The sequence below is a fragment of the Odontesthes bonariensis genome, chromosome 16 (assembly GCF_027942865.1).
Source record: "Odontesthes bonariensis isolate fOdoBon6 chromosome 16, fOdoBon6.hap1, whole genome shotgun sequence".
NCBI lineage: Eukaryota > Metazoa > Chordata > Actinopteri > Atheriniformes > Atherinopsidae > Odontesthes > Odontesthes bonariensis.
Genome location: NC_134521.1, coordinates 46,806 through 69,224, shown reverse-complemented (window position 1 = coordinate 69,224; position 22,419 = coordinate 46,806). Strand labels below are relative to the sequence as shown.

The window sequence follows — 22,419 nt, the reverse complement described above, 5'->3', positions numbered from 1 at the left end:
CATGTGCAGACATGACAGAGGACGACTACCTAAACTTTACTCCAGCAGCACTTGACTCTCTTGTTGACAGCACTATAGTTTCAATGCGTACAGCACTGGACAATGTTGCCCCTATGAAAAGGAAGGTAATCAGTCAGAAGAGGCTGGCTCCTTGGTATAATTCACAGCTGCGTGCTTTAAAGCAGACTGCAAGAAAGCTGGAGAGACAGTGGCGTTCCTCTAATTTAGAAGAGTCTCAGTTAGTCTGGAAAGATAGTTTAACAATGTATAAGAAAGCCCTTCGTAAAGCTAGAACTGCTTATTATTCATCATTGATAGAAGAGAATAAGAATAATCCCAGGTTTCTTTTCAGCACTGTAGCCAGTCTGACTAAGAGTCCGAGCTCTGCTGAGCCAGTTATTCCTTTAACTCTCAGCAGTGATGATTTCCTGAGCTTCTTTATTAATAAAATTGTTTCTATCAGAGAGAAGATTGATGGAGTCCTTCCCACTATTATTAGTGATGTATCATCAAGTACAGCAGCTTTAGAAGTATCTTTAGAACCTGATTTGTATTTAGACGGCTTCTGCCCAGTTGATCTCTCTGAACTAACAACAGCAATAGTCTCTTCTAAACCATCAACTTGTGTTTTAGACCCAATCCCAACCAGACTGTTCAAGGAGGTTTTCCCATTAATTGACACTTCCATATTGGATTTGATCAATCTGTCTTTGTTGACAGGATATGTACCTCAGACGTTTAAGGTTGCTGTAATTAAACCTTTACTTAAAAAACCTACTCTTGATTCAGAAGTGTTGGCTCATTATAGACCTATATCCAATCTCCCTTTTATGTCTAAAGTTCTTGAAAAAATAGTTGCAGCTCAGCTTTGTGATCATTTACACAGAAATAATTTGTTTGAAGAGTTTCAGTCAGGATTCAGAGTGCATCATAGCACAGAAACAGCACTGCTGAAAGTTACCAATGATCTCCTCTTAGCCTCTGATAGCGGACTTGTGTCTGTGCTTGTCCTGTTGGATCTCAGTGCTGCATTTGATACGGTCGATCACAGTATCTTATTACACAGACTTGAACATGTTATTGGGATTAAAGGAACTGCATTAGGCTGGTTTAAATCATATTTATCTGATAGATTTCAGTTTGTTCTTGTAAATGAAGAATCTTCCTCACACACCAGAGTAAGTCATGGAGTTCCCCAGGGTTCTGTGCTTGGACCGATTCTTTTTACTTTATACATGCTTCCATTAGGTAACATTATTAGACAGCATGGCATAAATTTCCATTGCTATGCTGATGATACTCAGCTGTACTTATCTATAAAACCAGATGAACCCAATAGGTTGGTCAGACTACAAGCATGTCTTAAAGACATAAAGACCTGGATGACTCAGAACTGTCTGCTGCTAAATTCAGACAAAACTGAAGTCGTTATCTTTGGACCTGAGCGTTTCAGGGAGAAATTGTCTAGCTATATAGTTACTCTAGATGGTATTTCCTTGGCTTCTAGTTCTACAGTGAGGAACCTTGGAGTTATTTTTGACCAGAACTTATCATTTGACTCGCATATAAAACAGGTTTCTAGGACTGCCTTCTTTCACCTTCGTAATATTGTTAAAATCAGGAACATCTTGTCTCAGAGTGATGCAGAAAAACTAATTCATGCATTTGTTACTTCAAGATTGGACTACTGTAATTCTTTATTATTGGGCTGTCCTACATATTCTCTGAAAAGCCTTCAGTTGATCCAAAATGCTGCAGCCAGAGTTTTGACGAGAACTAACAGGAGAGATCATATTTCTCCAGTTTTAGCTTCTCTTCATTGGCTCCCTGTTAAATTCAGAATAGAATTTAAGATTCTTCTCCTCACATATAAAGCTCTTAATGACCGAGCTCCATCATATCTTAAAGATCTCATTGTAAGATATTTTCCTAACAGAGCACTTCGTTCCCAAACTGCAGGTTTACTTGAGGTTCCCAGAGTTTCTAAAAGTAGAATGGGAGGCAGAGCCTTCAGTTATCAGGCCCCTCTCTTGTGGAATAAGCTGCCAGTAAATGTCCGGGAAGCAGACACCCTTTCCACTTTTAAGACCAGGCTTAAAACTTTCCTTTTTGATAAAGCTTATAGTTAGGGATGGCTCAGGTGATCCTGAAACATCCCATAGTTAAGCTGCTATAGGCCTAGACTGCTGGGGGGCCTCATCTGACACACCTTTCCTCACTTTACTCTCTTTATGTATATGTGATATTATTGTGGTCATTAACTCGTGTTTCCCTGTTCCAACAGATATCCTTTGAATGGTGTTACAGTGCCGCCGTCGCGGTGGCCCCCTGCCCCCTTCCCCCCCCCCTTTTTCTGTCTTCTCAAACCCCAGCTGGTCGAGGCGGATGGCCACCCTTCCTGAGTCTGGTTCTGCCAGAGGTTTCTTCCTGTTAAAAGGGAGTCGTTTCTCTCCACAGTCGCCTCAGGCACGCCGCTCAGGCCGGGAGATTGGACCGAAAAACAAAAAGTTTTCAGTGCAATCTGTTGGTTTTCTTAGCTAGGAAATTGTTTTTGAATTGGCTCTATATGAACGAATTGGATTATTTTATGAATTATGATTATTATTAATTAATTGAATTCCAATTGGCTTGAATTGGACTTACTATCTAAGTGCCTTGAGATGACATTTGTTGTATTTGGCGCTATATAAATAAAAATGAATTGAATTGAATTGATTGGCCGGGGTTCTGGGCACCGCCCATCGTCATGGCAGCTGCTGGGTGGTCATGGAGATCACCTGCAGTGAAGACCACTGAAGTCAAACTGCAGACAGCGTTCTGGTTCCCTTTCACATAAGAAATGCTTTCGGGAGTTACAGTGGACGTTTATAAGTAAGTAATTTAGTAATTTTTTATTTATAGAGCACGTTTAAAACAGTTTCCACTGACCAAAGTGCTGTACATATGATATGGCTAAAAAAATAAAAAAAAATAAAAGCAAATCAGAACAAGCAAAATATAAAAGCAAACGCAAAGAGAGTAAGAAAGACAAATACAGAAATACAATTGACAAATAGACAGCACTAACAAATAAATAGCAACAGAACAGAAGACACTTGAATATAAAGAGAGGAGAGAGATGGAAAGCTAGGAAGCAGGGAAGGCCAGGGAGTATAGGTGGGTCTTGAGCCTTGATTTAAAGGTGGTCACAGAGGGAGACAGTCTAACATCTGGGGGAAGACAATTCCACAGACGTGGGGCTGCTACTGCAAAAGCTCTATCGCCTTTTTGCTTGAGGCGGGTGCGGGCCACAGAGAGAAGACCCTTGTCGGCAGATCTAAGGGACCTGGATGCTGAGAGGGGATGGAGGAGGTCTGAGATATATGAGGGAGCCAACCCATGCAGTGCGTTATATACAATCAGAAGGACTTTAAAGTGGATCCTAAAGCTAATGGGGAGCCAGTGTAAGGAGGCCAGTACAGGGGTGATGTGTTGATATTTTTTGGTGCCAGTTAGCAGCCTTGCAGCTGCATTCTGTACCAATTGCAGACGAGAAAGTTGGGACTGGGGGAGACCAAGATAGAGGGAGTTGCAATAATCTAACCGGGATGTAACAAATGCATGAATTATTGTTTCTAAGTCCTTGGGAGACAGGGAGGGTTTGAGATGGGAAATAATTCTCAGCTGATGGAAGCTACTCTTGATAACAGAGCTAATCTGCCTTTTAAAACAGAGCTCTGAGTCAATGGTGACACCTAGATTTTTGGCATGTGGCTTTACAAAAAGGGAGAGGTGGGCTAATTGTCCTTCGATCAGGGGCCTAGCTTTAGGAGGGCCAAAAATGATGACCTCTGTCTTACCATCATTTAGCTGAAGGAAGTTACTACTCATCCAGCGCTTAATATCCTGGAGACAATCCAGAAGAGGCTGAATGGAGTTATCAGATTTTAGGGGCAGGTATAGCTGGGTGTCATCGGCATAAAAGTGAAAAGAGATGTCATAACGCCGGATGATGTCGCCAAGGGGGAGCATGTATAAACAAAACAGCAAAGGGCCCAAAATGGAGCCTTGCGGGACCCCATAAGAAACAGGAGCTGAGGAGGAAGAGGAGCAACCAAGGGATACAGAGAAGGTTCTGTGTCTGAGGTAGGAGCTGAACCAGAGTAATGCTGTCCCCTTTATGCCTACCCAGTCCTCAAGACGGGATAGGAGGGTGTTGTGGTCCACAGTATCAAACGCTGCACTGAGAACCAGGATCGCATTTTGACCTGAATCTAAAGTGAGAAGCAGATCATTGACTTTTAGCAGAGCCGATTCAGTACTGTGGAGTGTTCTAAAACCTGACTGGAAGGGCTCAAGGATGTTATGCTCAGTCAGGAAGGGAAGCAACTGGGCCAGCACTACTTTCTCCAGTACCTTGGAAAGGAAAGGAAGTTTAGAGATGGGACGGTAATTATTTAAAGAATTTGCATCCAGGTTGGGCTTTTTAAGCAGGGGTTGGACCACTGCATGCTTAAAGCAGGCAGGGACAGCGCCAGATGTCAAACAGGAGTTGACAACTAACTGTATGGAAGGGCCCAGCACATCAAAAGCATCTTTAAAAATAGAAGAGGGGACAACATCACCAGGGGAAGATGTGGGTTTCATACAGAGGACTATGTCCTTGAGATCTGCCAGCAATACATCAGTAAAGTGACTAAAAGTAAATAAAGGGCCTGAAGACACCTTAACTGCGGGGGAAGGCAGAGGAGGGGGAGAGAACAGTGCTCTGATGTTTTCAATTTTATCAATGAAAAATGTCTTAAATTTCTCACAAGCATCAGCATTTGTGAAGGGAGCCGGTGAGAGTGGAGGGTTGGTGATTTGATTAATAGTGTGAAACAGGATTTTGGGTCTGTTAGCATGTTGATTGATAATATCAGAGAAGTATTTAGCTCTGGCTGCTTTGGCAGCTGCCTGGAAGGATGCTAAAGTAGATTTAAAAATGTCATGGGAGATTGTAAGACGGTCTTTTAGCCATTTCCTTTCAGCTCTCCGGCAGGCCTGCCTGAGTGAGCGGGAGGCATCATCTAACCAGACTTGAGATCTAAATTTTGGGCGCTTGTGACAAAGAGGAGCTACCATATCCAGAATGGCTAGGCAGGAGGAGTGGAAGAGAGCAACAATATCATCTGGGCTGGATGAGACAGAAGAGGCTGAGGACATGGTAGTAGCAATGGACTCTTTGACAAAAAAGTCAGAGAACTGAGCTATTGACTGAGAATTTATACAGCGAGAGTAGCGGCCAGTAGCTTTAGCCGCCTGCACAGGGTTAGAGATGACAAAGTTAAATAAAACAGGTAGATGGTCAGAGAAGGACGTTTCCTCAACCATAATATTGTCTACAGAAAAACCATAAGATAAAACAAGATCAAGGGTATGACCTAATATGTGGGTGGCTTGATCAATATGTTGACTGAGACCAAATGCATTCATAGCATCACAGAACTCTGCTTATCTGGGCAGCATACATGAATATTAAAACCACCCAGTACTAGTAACCGGTCATGCAATGACACAAAATGAGAGAGGAAACCTGAAAATTCAGCAATAAAATCTTTATCTGGTTTAGGAGGTCTATAAATCAACACACACACCAGCGAGTTCGTTTTAGATTCCACTGTCATGCATTGAAGTTCGAAGGTACTGTAAATCTCTGTTGGAAGCGACCGGATTTTCACGGCATTTTTGTATACAAGAGCTACGCCACCACCTCTTCCAACACGTCTCGGGGTACTAACAAATGAATAGTTTGTGGGACACAGTTCACCGAAGGCGGCAGACTCACCAGCTCCGGCAACAATCCAGGTCTCCGTTAGAAACAATAAGTCCAGGTCATGACGGCAGAGAAAGTCGTTCAATATGAAAGTCTTATTTAGCACCGACCTGCAGTTGACAAGAGCTGCAGTAGCCACAAAGTGAGCTGCGGCTTGATGACATGGCGAGTAGTCCAATGAACGAATGTTTCGGGGGTTTACTCCACCACTGCGGATGCGTAGCCTCGGTTGGGCGGGGATGACGGGCGCTGAGGACTTCGGTGGAGCAGCAGAGACATGACAGGAGTAGATCAGATCCCACGAACGCCGAGTCAGGAAGATGTCATCTCGGCCTAAGGAGAAGGCATGGCACAGGTGGGGTCCTAGTCCTGACTGCGAGTGGGCAAGTCTCGCCCAGTCCTGATTTTCACCCGAAGGCCTCCACGATTGCCTCAACGCTTACGACGCTTCTTGCGGTGGGCAGAGCAGCAAGAGAGCCGGCGTATGCACTCCAGGGACGGCTGGATGAACGTTGGATGAAACCGGTGATGAACGGCAGGATTAGCACTGGTAAAGTGGTCCAGTGAGTCCTTAATGTGGAGCAATAACTGGCGATCATAGATCAGAAGAGCAGCGGAGTTTTTCCAGTACAACAGGAGGAGAAGCAGGAGCAGACAAAACTTCAGACGGACAGGTAAGAGCTCACGGAGCAGACGGCAGGCCGACGAGCACACTGGCGCCATCATGCAACCGGAATGCAACTTCGTCATTTGAAGATCCATTCATCCATTATAAAGGAGTTTGCTCTGACTGGACGGGTGAGTTAGATTAACTCGTGTCAGACAGGTGAGTTAAATTAACTCGTGTCAGACAGGTGAGTTAGATTAACTCGTGTCAGAGAGGTGAGTTAGATTAACTCGTCAGACAGGTGAGTTAGATTAACTCGTGTCAGACAGGTGAGTTAGATTAACTCGTGTCAGAGAGGTGAGTTAGATTAACTCGTGTCAGACAGGTGAGTTAGATTAACTCGTGTCAGACAGGTGAGTTAAATTAACTCGTGTCAGACAGGTGAGTTAGATTAACTCGTGTCAGAGAGGTGAGTTAGATTAACTCGTGTCAGACAGGTGAGTTAGATTAACTCGTGTCAGACAGGTGAGTTAAATTAACTCGTGTCAGACAGGTGAGTTAGATTAACTCGTGTCAGAGAGGTGAGTTAGATTAACTCGTCAGACAGGTGAGTTAGATTAACTCGTGTCAGAGAGGTGAGTTAGATTAACTCGTCAGACAGGTGAGTTAGATTAACTCGTGTCAGACAGGTGAGTTAAATTTACTCGTGTCAGACAGGTGAGTTAGATTAACTCGTGTCAGACAGGTGAGTTAAATTAACTCGTGTCAGACAGGTGAGTTAGATTAACTTGTGTCAGACAGGTGAGTTAAATTAACTCGTGTCAGACAGGTGAGTTAGATTAACTCGTGTCAGACAGGTGAGTTAAATTAACTCGTGTCAGACAGGTGAGTTAGATTAACTCGTGTCAGAGAGGTGAGTTAGATTAACTCGTCAGACAGGTGAGTTAGATTAACTCGTGTCAGACAGGTGAGTTAGATTAACTAATGTCAGACGGGTGAGTTAGATTAACTCCTGTCAGACAGGTGAGTTAGATTAACTCGTGTCAGACAGGTGAGTTAAATTAACTCGTGTCAGACAGGTGAGTTAGATTAACTAATGTCAGACGGGTGAGTTAGATTAACTCCTGTCAGACAGGTGAGTTAGATTAACTCGTGTCAGACAGGTGAGTTAAATTAACTCGTGTCAGACAGGTGAGTTAGATTAACTCGTGTCAGACAGGTGAGTTAGATTAACTCGTGTCAGAGAGGTGAGTTAGATTAACTCGTCAGACAGGTGAGTTAGATTAACTCGTGTCAGACAGGTGAGTTAAATTAACTCGTGTCAGACAGGTGAGTTAGATTAACTCGTGTCAGACAGGTGAGTTAGATTAACTCGTGTCAGACAGGTGAGTTAAATTAACTCGTGTCAGACAGGTGAGTTAGATTAACTCGTGTCAGACAGGTGAGTTAAATTAACTCGTGTCAGACAGGTGAGTTTGATTAACTCGTGTTAGAGAGGTGAGTTAGATTAACTCGTCAGACAGGTGAGTTAGATTAACTCGTGTCAGACAGGTGAGTTAGATTAACTCGTCAGACAGGTGAGTTAGATTAACTCGTGTCAGACAGGTGAGTTAGATTAACTAATGTCAGACGGGTGAGTTAGATTAACTCGTCAGACAGGTGAGTTAGATTAACTCGTGTCAGACAGGTGAGTTAAATTAACTCGTGTCAGACAGGTGAGTTAGATTAACTAATGTCAGACGGGTGAGTTAGATTAACTTGTCAGACAGGTGAGTTAGATTAACTCGTGTCAGACAGGTGAGTTAGATTAACTCGTGTCAGAGAGGTGAGTTAGATTAACTCGTGTCAGACAGGTGAGTTAAATTAACTCATGTCAGACAGGTGAGTTAGATTAACTCGTGTCAGACAGGTGAGTTAGATTAACTCGTGTCAGACAGGTGAGTTAGATTAACTCGTGTCAGACAGGTGAGTTAAATTAACTCATGTCAGACAGGTGAGTTAGATTAACTCGTGTCAGACAGGTGAGTTAGATTAACTCATGTCAGACAGGCGAGTTAAATTAACTGTGATGTTGTAACAGAAGACTTGAGCAGCTGTTTTTAGGGTTTGTGTATTTTCAGAACTTTCTTGGGTTTCTGGGTTTGTGTCCCGTTGGGTGGCTGCGAGGCGTAGAAGGACACGGATGCGGACTTCAGAGGTGAACGCAAACTGATTTATTATTTAAAAAATAATAAAAGTTAACACAAAGCGCGGCTGAGCCGGATGACAAAAACAACAGACTTAGCTTAGTATGACTTGAGACCATGAGTGACGGTGAGGATCTGGCAAAGTGCACGTGGAAACCTGGAAACTAAATACTGAGGCTGATTGGTGAGTGAGTGCAGCTGAGGGGAAACAGGTGAGGGAAGTGAAGCTGATGGCAGGAGAAACACTGAGGAGGCATCTCATGGCAAAAACTAAAAACAAGACCTGAAACTAAAACTTAACTAAGACATGAAAAACTAAAACATGGTAAAACTAAGAACTCAAACAGAAACTAAAACAGTTCATTGTTCTTGAGTTCTTGGTTTGTTATCAAGTTTTATTAATTTTATATTGTAGTCTTTAGTTTTCTTTTCAAGCTGCTTTTAGTCATTAGTTTTTCTTTGGGTCTCGTCTTAGTTCTGTTTCCTCTTTCCTATAGACTGGGACCTCCCATGATGCACCTCTGCTCTCTTTCCTCTCAATGTACACATGACCTCAATCTCAATTTTGACTTTTTACAATCAAACAGTTGATATTTAAAATGCTGCCAATGTTCTAACCCACTGGAAAACACAAAGTGCTCCAAAAATTAAGGAATGGGCTAATAAAATGACTTAAAATGGCTTCTTATGAATGCATGCTCAACAAGCTTAAAAATAGGGACAAAACTAGTATCAGTGTGGGATCATTTCTGGTCATATATCACTATAAATAGTTATTAGATTGGAAAATAAGCCTAACAAAATGTTAAACGTGTTGAAAATATTGTTACTGGTACCTGAGAGGTGTATTTAATGATGTATGCTTTTTTGGTTTTTTTTTTTGGACATGCATACACTTGGTTTTTCATGTGGCAGCCCCGGTTCCAACTGACTTTTTCTTTTCATCTTCAGAATGTAAACATGTGGTCTGTGATACTGTATTTGTCTTGTACCAACTAAAACACTAATAAATATTTGAATAATAAAAAAAAGATACTGCCAATGGAACCAATAGCAAAAGCAAACCAAGTGGTCCCTGCTGACCACCTGCCCACATGAGCCAATCACAGCTGTTAGAAGTTTCCTGGTGAAGTTTGAACAGAGAGCAGAATGTGGAACCAGAAACCAAATGCTGGAGCAGTGGAAGCAGAAGAGATGTTAACCAAGAACAGATCGTATGTAAAGAGAGCTGCAGAGTTACTGAAGCATCTGAAAACAAACTGCAGGATGACAGATGCATGGAAGCCAAGAACCAGCACCAGCACCAGCACTGACTCTGTTTGGATGATTTAAACACAATGTGGAGTAGAAAGCAGGGCCCTGTTGATTTATTCTATTGGAATATGTTTTATTGATATATTTTTGTAAGAGATGCTCTGAATTTAGTTGAATGAGGATTACCAGTTTAATTCTGATGAGAAGAAGCAGAAATGTAGCAGAATGTGTGTGAAGGATGTGTTATGTTTAGAGAAAAGAGGTGTAAAAGGTTGTTTTTTACTACAAATCTGTGAAAAATTGTGAAAAATATTTGTGATCTTGATGTTGATGATATTAATAGGGATCATTACTTTGGCCGTAATCGTGTAACCCTAGTTTGGGATTACACCCATTCGGTAAAAATATCAAAAAACATATTCCTGAAACACTTTCCATAAACACTCACCATGAATCTTTTACTAAGAAACATTCCTGAAACATGTTCCAGAAACACTTTATTGACACTTTATAGTGAAACAATTTACTGTCATTTCCTAGTTGACTTTTGGCTAAAACACATTCTTCACAGCATCTAAAAACAAAACAACAAAACCTTCTCATTTCCCCCTTGTATTGGGCCAATCAAACTACATGTTTATAATCATCACTACCTTGGACAGATCATAGGCTGTGTTCGAAACCGCCTACTACATACTAATCGATCAGACAGTATGCAGAGCGTTTACCCACAATGCATTTCGCTCCTGCCCGAGCTGAAATCAGCTGGCCTGAAGCTGATTTCTCTTAAGCTCCAAACTCTGTAAACTTTAGCAACATTTGAAACACTTTCAGGCGAGTAAGTAGTCGTTTAGATCCCCAACGTGTTGAAAACCTGACAAAATACCGGCTGTTTACAATTTTGTTCCCACGAATTCGGCGCTACTAAAGCTAGCCGCAGTGAGCAACGCACTTCCTGTTATTTTCACAAAATAAAATACCCGTTGCCTTTTATCATAGGGAAAGCCATTACCATACAATTGGTGCTTTTGTTTTGAAAACAGGAAGTGAACCTACCCTCGTTGTGGCTAGCTTGAAACTGCCGTTTTGACAAGAAATGACGATCGGCGACGTCACGTTACGTTGCATCTTGGGTAGTTTGAGTATGAGTAGTGACCTCATGATGCATACCCAACATTTAGGAGAATCTAGTAAGCATCCGGGAACTTAAAAAAAGTTAAAGTTAGTAGGAGTAGTGGGAGAAGTATGCGGTTTCGAACACAGCCATACTCTCAGGATGTTCTGTGGCTGGGCTCATGTCTCAAAGTCAACAGAACCAGTCAGAACCAGTCAGAACCAGTCAGAACCAGTCAGAACCAGTTACCCAGGGTCTGGACTGTCAAAGCCACTGATCGCTGCACAGATCAATAAACAGTCAGAGGTGTGGCCAACCCACGATCCAGATTTCAAACCAGGTATGGGTGATGGAGGCTTCATTCAATGGGCGAGGAAAGGACTCTCCACATTATGCCTACTAATTAAAAACTCTCCACATTATGCCTACGAATTAAAAACTCTCCACATTATGCCTACTAATTAAAAACTCTCCACATTATGCCTACTAATTAAAAACTCTCCACATTATGCCTACGAATTAAAAACTCTCCACATTATGCCTACTAATTAAAAACTCTCCACATTATGCCTACTAATTAAAAACTCTCCACATTATGCCTACTAATTAAAAACTCTCCACATTATGCCTACGAATTAAAAACTCTCCACATTATGCCTACTAATTAAAAACTCTCCACATTATGCCTACTAATTAAAAACCAGGATTTCATAGACTTCTAAACCATCTCAGATAGATACGGCCTCGCTAGGCAGGATTTCTATAGGTACCTCCAACTTCGGCATTACTTTGATAAGAACATTAAAGGACTTATACAGGAAAATGTATCAAGTATTACAGAAATGTTTATCAAAGCATATAATACAAAACTGTCCAGAAAGATCATTGGAGAACTATACAGATATACAGCTGAATTAAGAGGCCACTCAACAAACTATATTAAGGCGAAATGGGAGAAAGAACTGGGAACTGTAATCACTTCTGAAGAATGGACAAATATGATTGGACTACAACCTACTTGCTGGAGAGGATGTGGACATAGGGTTGCCAACTCCTTGAAAAATAAATAAGGGACACCTCATTGGCAGGAACGGCTGACCCAATTGCCTTCACCCTTCCTGGCATGGTGATTTTTTTTTTTTTGCTCTTTTTTTGTAAGTAAAAGGATTTTTTAACTATTTGACTCGAACCTGAATTGAATTAAATGCATATTTTTGAGTTATATAAACACATGGAAAACAAATGTTTAACCAGAAATGTGCTTTATCATAAAATAACAAAATAAACTGAATAAAATAAATATCTTTCTTAAACAGAAATCTGTCTTAAACTTAAAACTGTAGAAATAAATATAAAACAATAGATAGACAATAACAAAAGTGCAAACAGACTTGTAAACATATTTAAAAAATAGAACTTATGAACTTAATGCACAACTCAACTCAACGCTACTTTTTCCATCTGTACTTCCTCTGAGCTGTTTGTCTTTGAATGCTACGGAGTAAAACTCTGAGCAAGACATTTCAACAATGAGCTCACCTTTATTAATTCAGTGGAAGTTACCTTACATTTTCATATAAAGCGCCATGTTATTTATTCCACTGACATTTTATGGACTATTTTTGATTCTCACGATAATACGGGACAAAGTGCGTCCCTTTTCAGCTCAATACGGGACGCGCACATTTGTTTCTAAATACGGGATGATTCCGTTTACAAGGGACGGTTGGCAACCCTATGTGGACATGGTATGGCAGATCATACACATGTATTCTGGAGCTGTCCCACTCTTAAATCCTTCTGGGAAGGAGTTCAAAACATAATTAGAGAAGTCCTGCAGTATAATCTAGATTTGACCAGTTTATCATTTTACCTAAACAGGTAACATGGATATGGAACTACCAAAGAAAGACAGATACAAAAAGCCATAACAAGAAGATGGCTCAACACAGAACCTCCCACGGTTAATCAGTGGAAAGTCATAATTAAAGACATCCAAACTATGGAACTATTGACTTTTAGCCTCAGGTTACAAAGGGGCAAAGCTGATGCCCTCTGGGGTAAATGGGACACCTACATGGCAGGAGGGGGTACTCTGTACTCTGGTAATGGAAAGCAATGACCATGATGTTATAGTTTATGGCGATCTGCTCGCAACCCCGTGGTTCCCCTGATGTTTTGTTTTTGTGAATATGCGCATGTATGTTTATATGACGAGGTTTTGCAATCATTTGGATGTGTGCATGTCTATTTTTTGTTTTCCTTCTTTTTGTTGTTTCTCTTTTGTTTTTGGGGTCGCATAGCTGGTATTTGAATTGTTTCGCCACATCTGATTGTGACCATATCTTGTTTTGTTTTGTTTTTTGTTTTTTTGTATTGATGTTGTAACCTGAAAAGATAGAAAAATAAAGTTAAAAAAAGATAATAATGATAAACAGTCAGAGGAAGAGATTTGTTGTGAAGCTTCATGTGACAGTTGGAGGCCGTCGTCATAGTTTCACAATCATAGAAAAAAACAGGAAGTGAAAGCAGGAGTGCAGAGAGAGTTTCTGTGTGTTTCTGTGTATTTCTGTGTATTTTCAACATGTTATTGGGATTAAATGAACTGCATCAGGCTGGTTTAAGTCATATTTAAAGGATTTAGCTCTGTTTCAGCTCTGTTTCAGCTCTGTTTCAGCTCTGTTTCAGCCTCCCCCTCAGCTCTGTTTTAGCTCTGTTTCAGCCTCCCCCTCAGCTCTGTTTTAGCTCTGTTTTAGCTTCCCTCTTAGCTCTGTTTCAGCTCTGTTTCAGCCTCCCCCTCAGCTCTGTTTTAGCTCTGTTTTAGCTCTGTTTTAGCTCTGTTTCAGCCTCCCCCTCAGCTCTGTTTTAGCTCTGTTTTAGCTTCCCTCTTAGCTCTGTTTCAGCTCTGTTTCAGCTCTGTTTCAGCTCTGTTTCAGCTCTGTTTTAGCTTCCCTCTCAGCTCTGTTTTAGCTCTGTTTCAGCTCTGTTTCAGCTCTGTTTCAGCTCTGTTTTAGCTTCCCTCTCAGCTCTGTTTTAGCTCTGTTTCAGCTCTGTTTCAGCTCTATTTTAGCTCTGTTTTAGCTCTGTTTTAGCTCTGTTTCAGCTCTGTTTCAGCTCTGTTTTAGCTCTGTTTTAGCTCTGTTTCAGCTCTGTTTCAGCTCTGTTTCAGCTCTATTTTAGCTCTGTTTCAGCTCTGTTTTAGCTTTGTTTCAGCTCTGTTTTAGCTCTGTTTTAGCTCTGTTTCAGCTCTGTTTCAGCTCTGTTTCAGCTCTGTTTTAGCTCTGTTTCAGCTCTGTTTCAGCTCTGTTTTAGCTCTGTTTCAGCTCTGTTTCAGCTCTGTTTTAGCTCTGTTTCAGCTCTGTTTTAGCTCTGTTTTAGCTCTGTTTCAGCTCTGTTTCAGCTCTGTTTTAGCTCTGTTTCAGCTCTGTTTTAGCTCTGTTTCAGCTCTGTTTTAGCTCTCTTTCAGCTCTGTTTTAGCTCTGTTTTAGCTCTGTTTCAGCTCTGTTTCAGCTCTGTTTTAGCTCTGTTTCAGCTCTGTTTCAGCTCTGTTTCAGCTCTGTTTTAGCTCTGTTTCAGCTCTGTTTCAGCTCTGTTTCAGCTCTGTTTCAGCTCTGTTTCAGCTCTGTTTTAGCTCTGTTTTAGCTCTGTTTCAGCTCTGTTTCAGCTCTGTTTCAGCTCTGTTTTAGCTCTGTTTCAGCTCTGTTTCAGCTCTGTTTCAGCTCTGTTTCAGCTTTGTTTTAGCTTCCCTCTCAGCTCCTTTTCAGGAGAAAGTTCTGCAGTTGGAGGTTGTTTCATGTCGGGGGGTCAGAGTGATGAAACCTCAGAGTCAGGAAACACATTTTCTACCAGAAACCACAGGCACACACAGGGATAACGTGTGTGTGCGTGGGTCCCTTCTCCCACTTCCTCGTCTTAGTTCTTCTTTGTCGAGGACTCTGTGGGAGTGGAGGAGGAACTGGTTACCACGGCAACGTGTTTACATCCCCTCCAGAACCCTGGTCTGGTATTTATAGTTTGTAGTTGTGGTGGTAGTAACAAACTGGGGCCTCAAGCCTTTCCAAAACACAGACTCACGGGGTTCAGCTGAGAGGAGGTTCTGGTTCTGAGGGCCACAGCTCAGAACCTGTTTGGGTTCTTGCAAGACAGTTTTATTTGAATCGTACGAGTAGCATCTAAAATTTCTTTCATATCTTTCACAATAGCACACCTGTCCTTCATGTGTGTGTGTTGTGTGTCATGTCCCAACAAAGTGTGTCCAGCAATCTTCAAAGTTGGAAGCTTTGCATGTATTTGGAGAAGCAGCATTTAGCTGTCCTGCTGCAAACAAGTGGAACAAACTGCCAGTGGAGATTAAACTTTCACCAAATGGAGACATTTTTAAATCCAGGTTAAAAACATTTCTGTTCTCATGTGTCTATGCATGAAATCTGCACGCTATCTTTGAACTTATCTGGACTGTTGCTTGTTTTTAAATTCATTTAAATTATTTTGTTTGTTTCTCTTTATATTCTTTTATGTATTTTAATGCTTCTTCCACTCCCTGCTGCAATGCTTTTATTTTATGTAAAGCACTTTGAACTGTTTGTACATGAAATGTGCTATAAATAAATTTGATTTGATTTGATTTGATTTGATATTTAACAGAAGTTTATGGGAATTAACAGGAATAAACTGGAAATGTTCCAAACTGAAGGTTGGGAACTTAAATATAGTTGGTAAAAGATGTTTTTTTTAACATAATCTTGGCTAAAACAATAATGCAAATACAGCTGAATATTTTTGCTATTCCTCAATCACAGCTTCTTACTGTGGGGCTGTTGAGGTCCCACCCCTGCATGCACTGTGCACGCCTCCATCACATGCACTGTGCACGCCTCACGTGCACTGATGATTTCTAGAACTCTGAGTAACTAAAAGTTCTCTTTTGAACTTAGACCGAGACTAGTGAAGCCACATATGTGAGACCAAAGACTACATAAAGTACGTTTTGAATATATTAGGAGGTAGATATATTTGATGGTATTATATTTAACCAGCAACTATTAAATCAAGAAGTATTTAACCAAATATGCCAAATGTAAGCTAGCTAGCTTCGATTAATTAAAGAGGCTCTGATCTTATCGTGGTTTCTTCTGCCTCCTGTAGATGCTTTTCTGTAGTCAAACAAGATTTTACACATCATCAGTTATAAGATATTTTCTTCAGCTAACTATCTGTAAACCTGTGCATTCGTGCTTTTGACCCATTTTTATTGTCATCTTAATCTAGAGAAAAACGCCACGAACGCCATCCGATGTGTGAACACATTTTATACCACATTAATGAAAAGTCTTTGTTTATGTGTAAATGATCCAATTTGGAAATTGCCAAAATTCTCAAACCAAAGTTCCTGTGGAAAGTTTCTGGAAAATTTAGCCCTTTAGAACCCTAATCCCTGTCCATTATTTTTCATCAGGTAATGCATCAAACACAACATTAAAAGTGAGGATAAGACTGGCTTCACACACAGTTTCCCCAAACAATTCTGCTTTAAACACATGCTCAGGACCATTAATCAGAGTTTTATGGAGGAATCGAAGCACAGTGAAGGCTGTGTGTGTTGGGTGTGATGTAGAAAACACTGAAAATATATCAACATCAAACAAGGGAAATGTTAACGGAAAAAAAGACCAAGTGTGCTACATATCAGGCAATGAAAGTTGCATTAAATGAGTATTTACCACAGACACTAGACCAATTTTACGTCCATTTTACGGCTGGAGAATTAAAATCAGTTCTTCACTGATTAGCATATCAATGGCCCCATTTCCTGGCCAGTCATTAGGTGGAATAAACAGATATGAGCTCATTAACCCTTTGTGCGGTCTTAACATTGTGTTTACTCCACTTTGTCCTACGGGTCAGAAATGAGCCGCCCTACCAAAGCCCCAAAATAAAGCAACTTAATTGAATTTTAAATCCAAAATCTATTTTGTATGATGAAACCACCTGTTATTTATCTATTCAACTCAATTCAATACATTTTTTATCATGTATGTTTTGTTACACAATACAAAAAGACAATCACCAGTTTTCAGGATTACACTTTTTTTTTTACCACAAACCAACTGTCAGTTGGACCAACAGTTTTCTTGTTTTCTCAGTTTTCTTTTACATAATAAAGGTTTATTATTGCTATTATATAAATGTGAAGTAATTACTTCTGAATTAATTATATTGAAAGGTAAAAAAAAAAACAGTGAACTTTTTTCTGGTGTTTAAATGTTTTTATAATTCAAAAATTACCCAAAAGACAATCTTTGTACCCTAGTGGTGTACAGCCCACATGGAAACATAAACAAAAATAAAGTCTGACTTTTTCTAATGATGGGGTCCCTTTAGGAAAAGTCATAACATTTCAAGAAAAAGATAAGTTTAAGGTATTTTTTCTACAGCTCTACATGGTGGTGGGTCACTTTTGATTTCAGCTGAAATCACCTGAAAGCTCAGAGTAACCCAACACAGTTTATCTGAGTTCAGCCCAGTTTCCTGTGAACATCACACCCAGAACACCCTGAAACCCCACGGCTGGTACCTCAGTGCTACTTGGGCCGGTTCAGAGCATTAACCAGCAACATGAAAGTCATACTTCTGATGTGTTTTCATCAGCAGGCTCATGCTGAAGCCTCTGATTGTTTCACTCTTTCAGGAACTTGTTAAACTCAGAACCTGCAGCCCTGGAACCGCTGACTGACCAATGAAGCTCAGTTTGACTTTGATTCAGAAACAGATGGAGCCATAAAACCGAATGGTGTCATTAATTCCATTCAATTCAATTCATTTTTATTTATATAGCGCCAAATACAACAAATGTCATCTCAAGGCACTTAGATAGTAAGTCCAATTCAAGCCAATTGGAATTCAATTAATTGTAATCATAATTATTCATAAAATAATCCAATTCGTTCATATTGAGCCAATTCAAAAACAATTTCCTAGCTAAAGAAACCAACAGATTGCACTGAAACTTCTTTTTATTTTATTTATTTATTTATCTATTTATTTTTATTATTAATCAAACGGCTCATTGATCATTGATCAGTACAGTCAGAGGGTTAGGGTGCCGTCTCAGGTCCATTTGAACATTTAAACATTCCAACAAACACACAACTGATGAATAACTGAAAAAACAGCTCATGATCAGCTGATAATTAAACGGTAATTAATATATATGTATTATAACTAAGAACTGTGATGGTCTGTCCAGGTGAACCCCGCGGCCCGACCAACGGGTACAGACGGATGGATGGATATAAGTAAGAAACAAGAAGTTTGAAAAACTCTCGTCATGTCCTTCTAACACATGCTCGTTTGTAAACAGTTCATGTTTAATAGTTAATAATGAATAATTATGACTGAGTTTGATATTTATTATCACTTCATGGTCACAGTTTGTTTTCCTTCAAACACAAATAAAGCCAGTGAACCCCAAATGAGCCTCCTGTTGGCCCAATGTCATCATGTGACTCAGGTCTCTGTTTGTTTATGTTTACACTCATCAGCTGATTAATAAACATAAACATATAGAAGCTATTTTCTTACCTGCAGCAGAGCAGCACCAGCTAAGGGCGAGCACCAGCAGCACAGAATGGAGCCCCATCTCTCTCTTTCTCTGTTCAGACTGAAGTCAAACTGAAGTCAAACTGAGTCTGACTGAAGGAGAAACTTCCTCCTGAAACACCAGCAGCTCCTCCTCCGTCAGGTTGCTGCTACCTCAGCCTCTCACCAACTGCACACCAGTCACAGCGGGGTGGGGATTCAAACCCTGGTTTGGGTAGGGGGTAGAAATAGAAGAGGTAAAGATAAGTAGAAATGGGATGCAAACCCTGGTTCAGGGTAGGGGGTAGAAATAGAAGAGGTAATGATAAGTAGGACGGATTCAAACCTAGGACGGATTCAAACCCTGGTTCGGGTAGGGAGTAGAAATAGAAGAGGTAAAGATAAGTAGGAATGGGATTCAAACCACATGGGCCACACCCTCCACTTAAATATCCTGAATTTCTTCCTTGCTTCTTCCAATAGTCCAATAGTTTACCCTAAGTGCTCCCCCTGCTGGGCCCCCAGCTGCTATTGCTTCTTCTAATCCGAATCCACTGACTGGACTTTACTGCCTCATCTGACACTTCCTTCACTATTTTCCTCACACTCTGTCCACTTACACCCAGCTCCCTCAGCAATGAGACTAACTACCACATCTTTACTCCCAGCTAACAGGAGCTCTGTCTTAACTTTAGCACATTTAAACTCCTCTACTAGACTAGATACTGGGAGCTGGAGAATGCCTTTCCCATACAGTGCCACAGTACTTAAACACCTAGGAACACCTAGCCACTTCCTCATGTAAAAACTAACTAATCTTTCCATTTTTTCTACAACAGATAATGGAATCTCATACACAGACAGTGCCCACATCAACCTAGGAAACAATCCAAACTGCTCTGATTAATAGATAAGCTCGGATTTATCTATTCTATCCAGTCCCTCAGCAACATCTTTCCCAAACTGCACTGCCCGCTCTCCATCATTCATGTCTGCCTGGTACCACCTGCCTAAACTCTTTACTGCCTTTTCCCTTATTATTGGAATGCTTTCTTCATCTATTACAAACTTTCTATCACTTAATTTCCCTCTACTTATTGAGATATTTCTAGACTAAATAGGTTTGATTTTCATCCCAGCCCACTTTAGATTTTTATTAAGTCTCTCAAGTATTCTCTTCATACATGGTACTGTTGTAGTCACCAACATCATATCATCCATGTATGCTCTAATTGATGTAAGACGCATGCCATCCCGACGTCTCTCTCCACCTACAACCCACTTGGAAGCTCTAATTATGATCTCCATCGCCATTGTAAATGCTAATGGAGAAATTGTACACCCTGCCATAATGCCTATTTCTAGCCTCCGCCAACCTGTTGTGAAACCTGCTGTACTGAGGCACAATCTAATATCCTGAAAATATGCTCTCACCAAGTTAACAACTACTACAGGCACTCTAAAATACTCAAACGCTTTCCAAATAAGGCTAGTTTTTAACTTTTAGTGAAGAAATGAGGAAGAACTTTTTTGTTTAGTAAAATCATCGTTTGAGCAGAGGAAGCAGACATAAGCAGGATTTATGAACAATCAGCACATTTCAGTGCTTTTGCCCAACAGGAAACAGACTCAGACCTGGTGTGTAACCATGAATCCACCTTTCCCTGCACACCCACTGGTGTTTGTAGGGAACAAAGTGTAACACAGGCAGCTGTAACCTTTTATATTAACGTGGAAATGACAAACTTCAAAAGAGTCCTGAGGCTGAGCATGAAAGAGTTTTTACTGACATGCCCTACTCCATGTTTCTGTCTTTTGGTTTCTTGTTCTCTGTTCTGGTTATTTCATTGTTCCTTGGTTTAGTCTCTGTTCTGTGTTCCTGTTCGGTATTTTATTTGAGCTTTATTCCTTGTGTTCTGTTAGTTTTCAGTCCTCAGTGTTACACTGGAAAAAATGCCCCTCCAAAAATAAGTAAAAGAAACAACAAATACAAGACGTTTTTGCTTGAAATAAGCAAAAAAAATCTGCCAATGGAACTAGTGAAAAGCGGCTTGTCAAGATTTCTTGAAATAAGATGTGATATTTGGGACTTTTGAGTTAAAAGTGATCTTGAAATTAACTTAAAAACCTATTCAAATGGAAAAAAAAAAGCTTTATTCATATGATATGTGACTCAAAACAATTTGTTTTCAAGACTTTTTCATTTAACAAGATATTCCAGATGTATTGTCTTCAAACAAGTCCCTATATCTGGCTGAAATAGAACTTGTCAGGCAATTGTGTCTTATATTAAGTGTAATGAGATATTTGGACTAGAAATGACACAAATATACTTGGTAAGACTTTGATTTTTTCCAGTGTAGATTTAGATGGATTATTCTTTCTTGTCATTAACCCTAGTTGTCCTCAGGTGCCTGGTTTTGTCTCCTGGTCTCGTTCCTCCTGGTAATCACTCACCTGTGGTCACTCATCAACCCTCCCGGTATCTTTAGCTGACTTTCTGCTCATCTCTGACATTACCCAGATTGTTGATGTTGCTGTAATTGTTGCTCAAAGTTTTTTGGGTTCATAACATTTCATATGAAACACAAATTGTGTTTAAATTGCATCTCATGTGGACCAGCCTTCATCTACTCGTAAAAACAAGTTTAAGGAAGTATCCTCAGGGTGAGAGATCATGGAGCTGATGTTGAAACCACTTTTTGTTTTTCTATTCTTAGACCTCCAGATAGAGAATCCTGACTAAAGTGTTTTTAGGTTTTTTCTTCATGACTTACAGATATTTACAGCTGTAAGTGGGATTTCTAACCAAAGTTATAAGGACTCAAATGTTTGGCCTGAAAAGCTCCAAGATGAATCTGAGACATTCATGTTAAATTAGGGGAACGTCCAAGAACCATCAGGAAACTGCTGCTGCTCACTGGGTCATTTTCAGAAACCCATCCCTGTTGAGAAAGAAGAAGTTGGTCTGTGGGGAAGAATATTTGGTTAACCAATTATTATTTTCTTCCCTAATACATAAACATCAGAGGAGTAACGGGTGAATCTTACAGTTGTTTCTTTAACATGGTTGTAGAGGTATTTGTGCAACTGTTGAACTGATTTTAGGAGGAATAAGGACACTGCTCCGGTCCGTTGGGGTGAAGCTGAGTCAGAAGGAGAAGCTTTCAGCCTGCTGCTCCATCTTTGCTCCATCTTTGTTCCATCTTTGCTCCATCTTTGTTCCATCTTTGTTCCATCTTTGCTCCATCTTTGTTCCATCTTTGTTCCATCTTTGCTCCATCTTTGCTCCATCTTTTTTCCATCTTTGTTCCATCTTTGCTCCATCTTTGCTCCATCTTTGCTCCATATTTGTTCCATCTTTGCTCCATCTTTGTTCCATCTTTGCTCCATATTTGTTCCATCTTTGTTCCATCTTTGTTCCATCTTTGTTCCATCTTTGCTCCATCTTTGTTCCATCTTTGCTCCATCTTTGTTCCATCTTTGTTCCATCTTTGCTCCATCTTTGCTCCATCTTTTTTCCATCTTTGTTCCATCTTTGCTCCATCTTTGCTCCATCTTTGCTCCATATTTGTTCCATCTTTGTTCCATCTTTGTTCCATCTTTGCTCCATCTTTGTTCCATCTTTGTTCCATCTTTGTTCCATCTTTGCTCCATATTTGTTCCATCTTTGCTCCATCTTTGTTCCATCTTTGCTCCATCTTTGTTCCATCTTTGCTCCATCTTTGCTCCATCTTTGTTCCATCTTTGCTCCATCTTTGTTCCATCTTTGCTCCATCTTTGCTCCATCTTTTTTCCATCTTTGTTCCATCTTTGTTCCATCTTTGTTCCATCTTTGCTCCATCTTTGCTCCATCTTTTTTCCATCTTTGTTCCATCTTTGTTCC

At 40.4% G+C, this 22,419-nt stretch overlaps 1 protein-coding gene across 2 annotated transcripts in view; it reads right to left on the bottom strand.

Moving 5' to 3' along the window:
- LOC142401765 (macrophage colony-stimulating factor 1 receptor 2-like) overlaps nt 1-18,867 on the bottom strand; it is a 50,765-nt gene extending 31,898 nt beyond the window's left edge. For both annotated transcript variants that reach the window (XM_075487228.1, XM_075487229.1), the window contains exon 1: nt 18,537-18,867. In XM_075487228.1, coding sequence (XP_075343343.1) covers nt 18,537-18,594 — 58 coding nt within the window. In that variant the 5' untranslated portion in view covers nt 18,595-18,867. The remainder of the gene's footprint in view (nt 1-18,536) is intronic.
- Between the last annotated feature and the right edge of the window lie 3,552 nt (nt 18,868-22,419).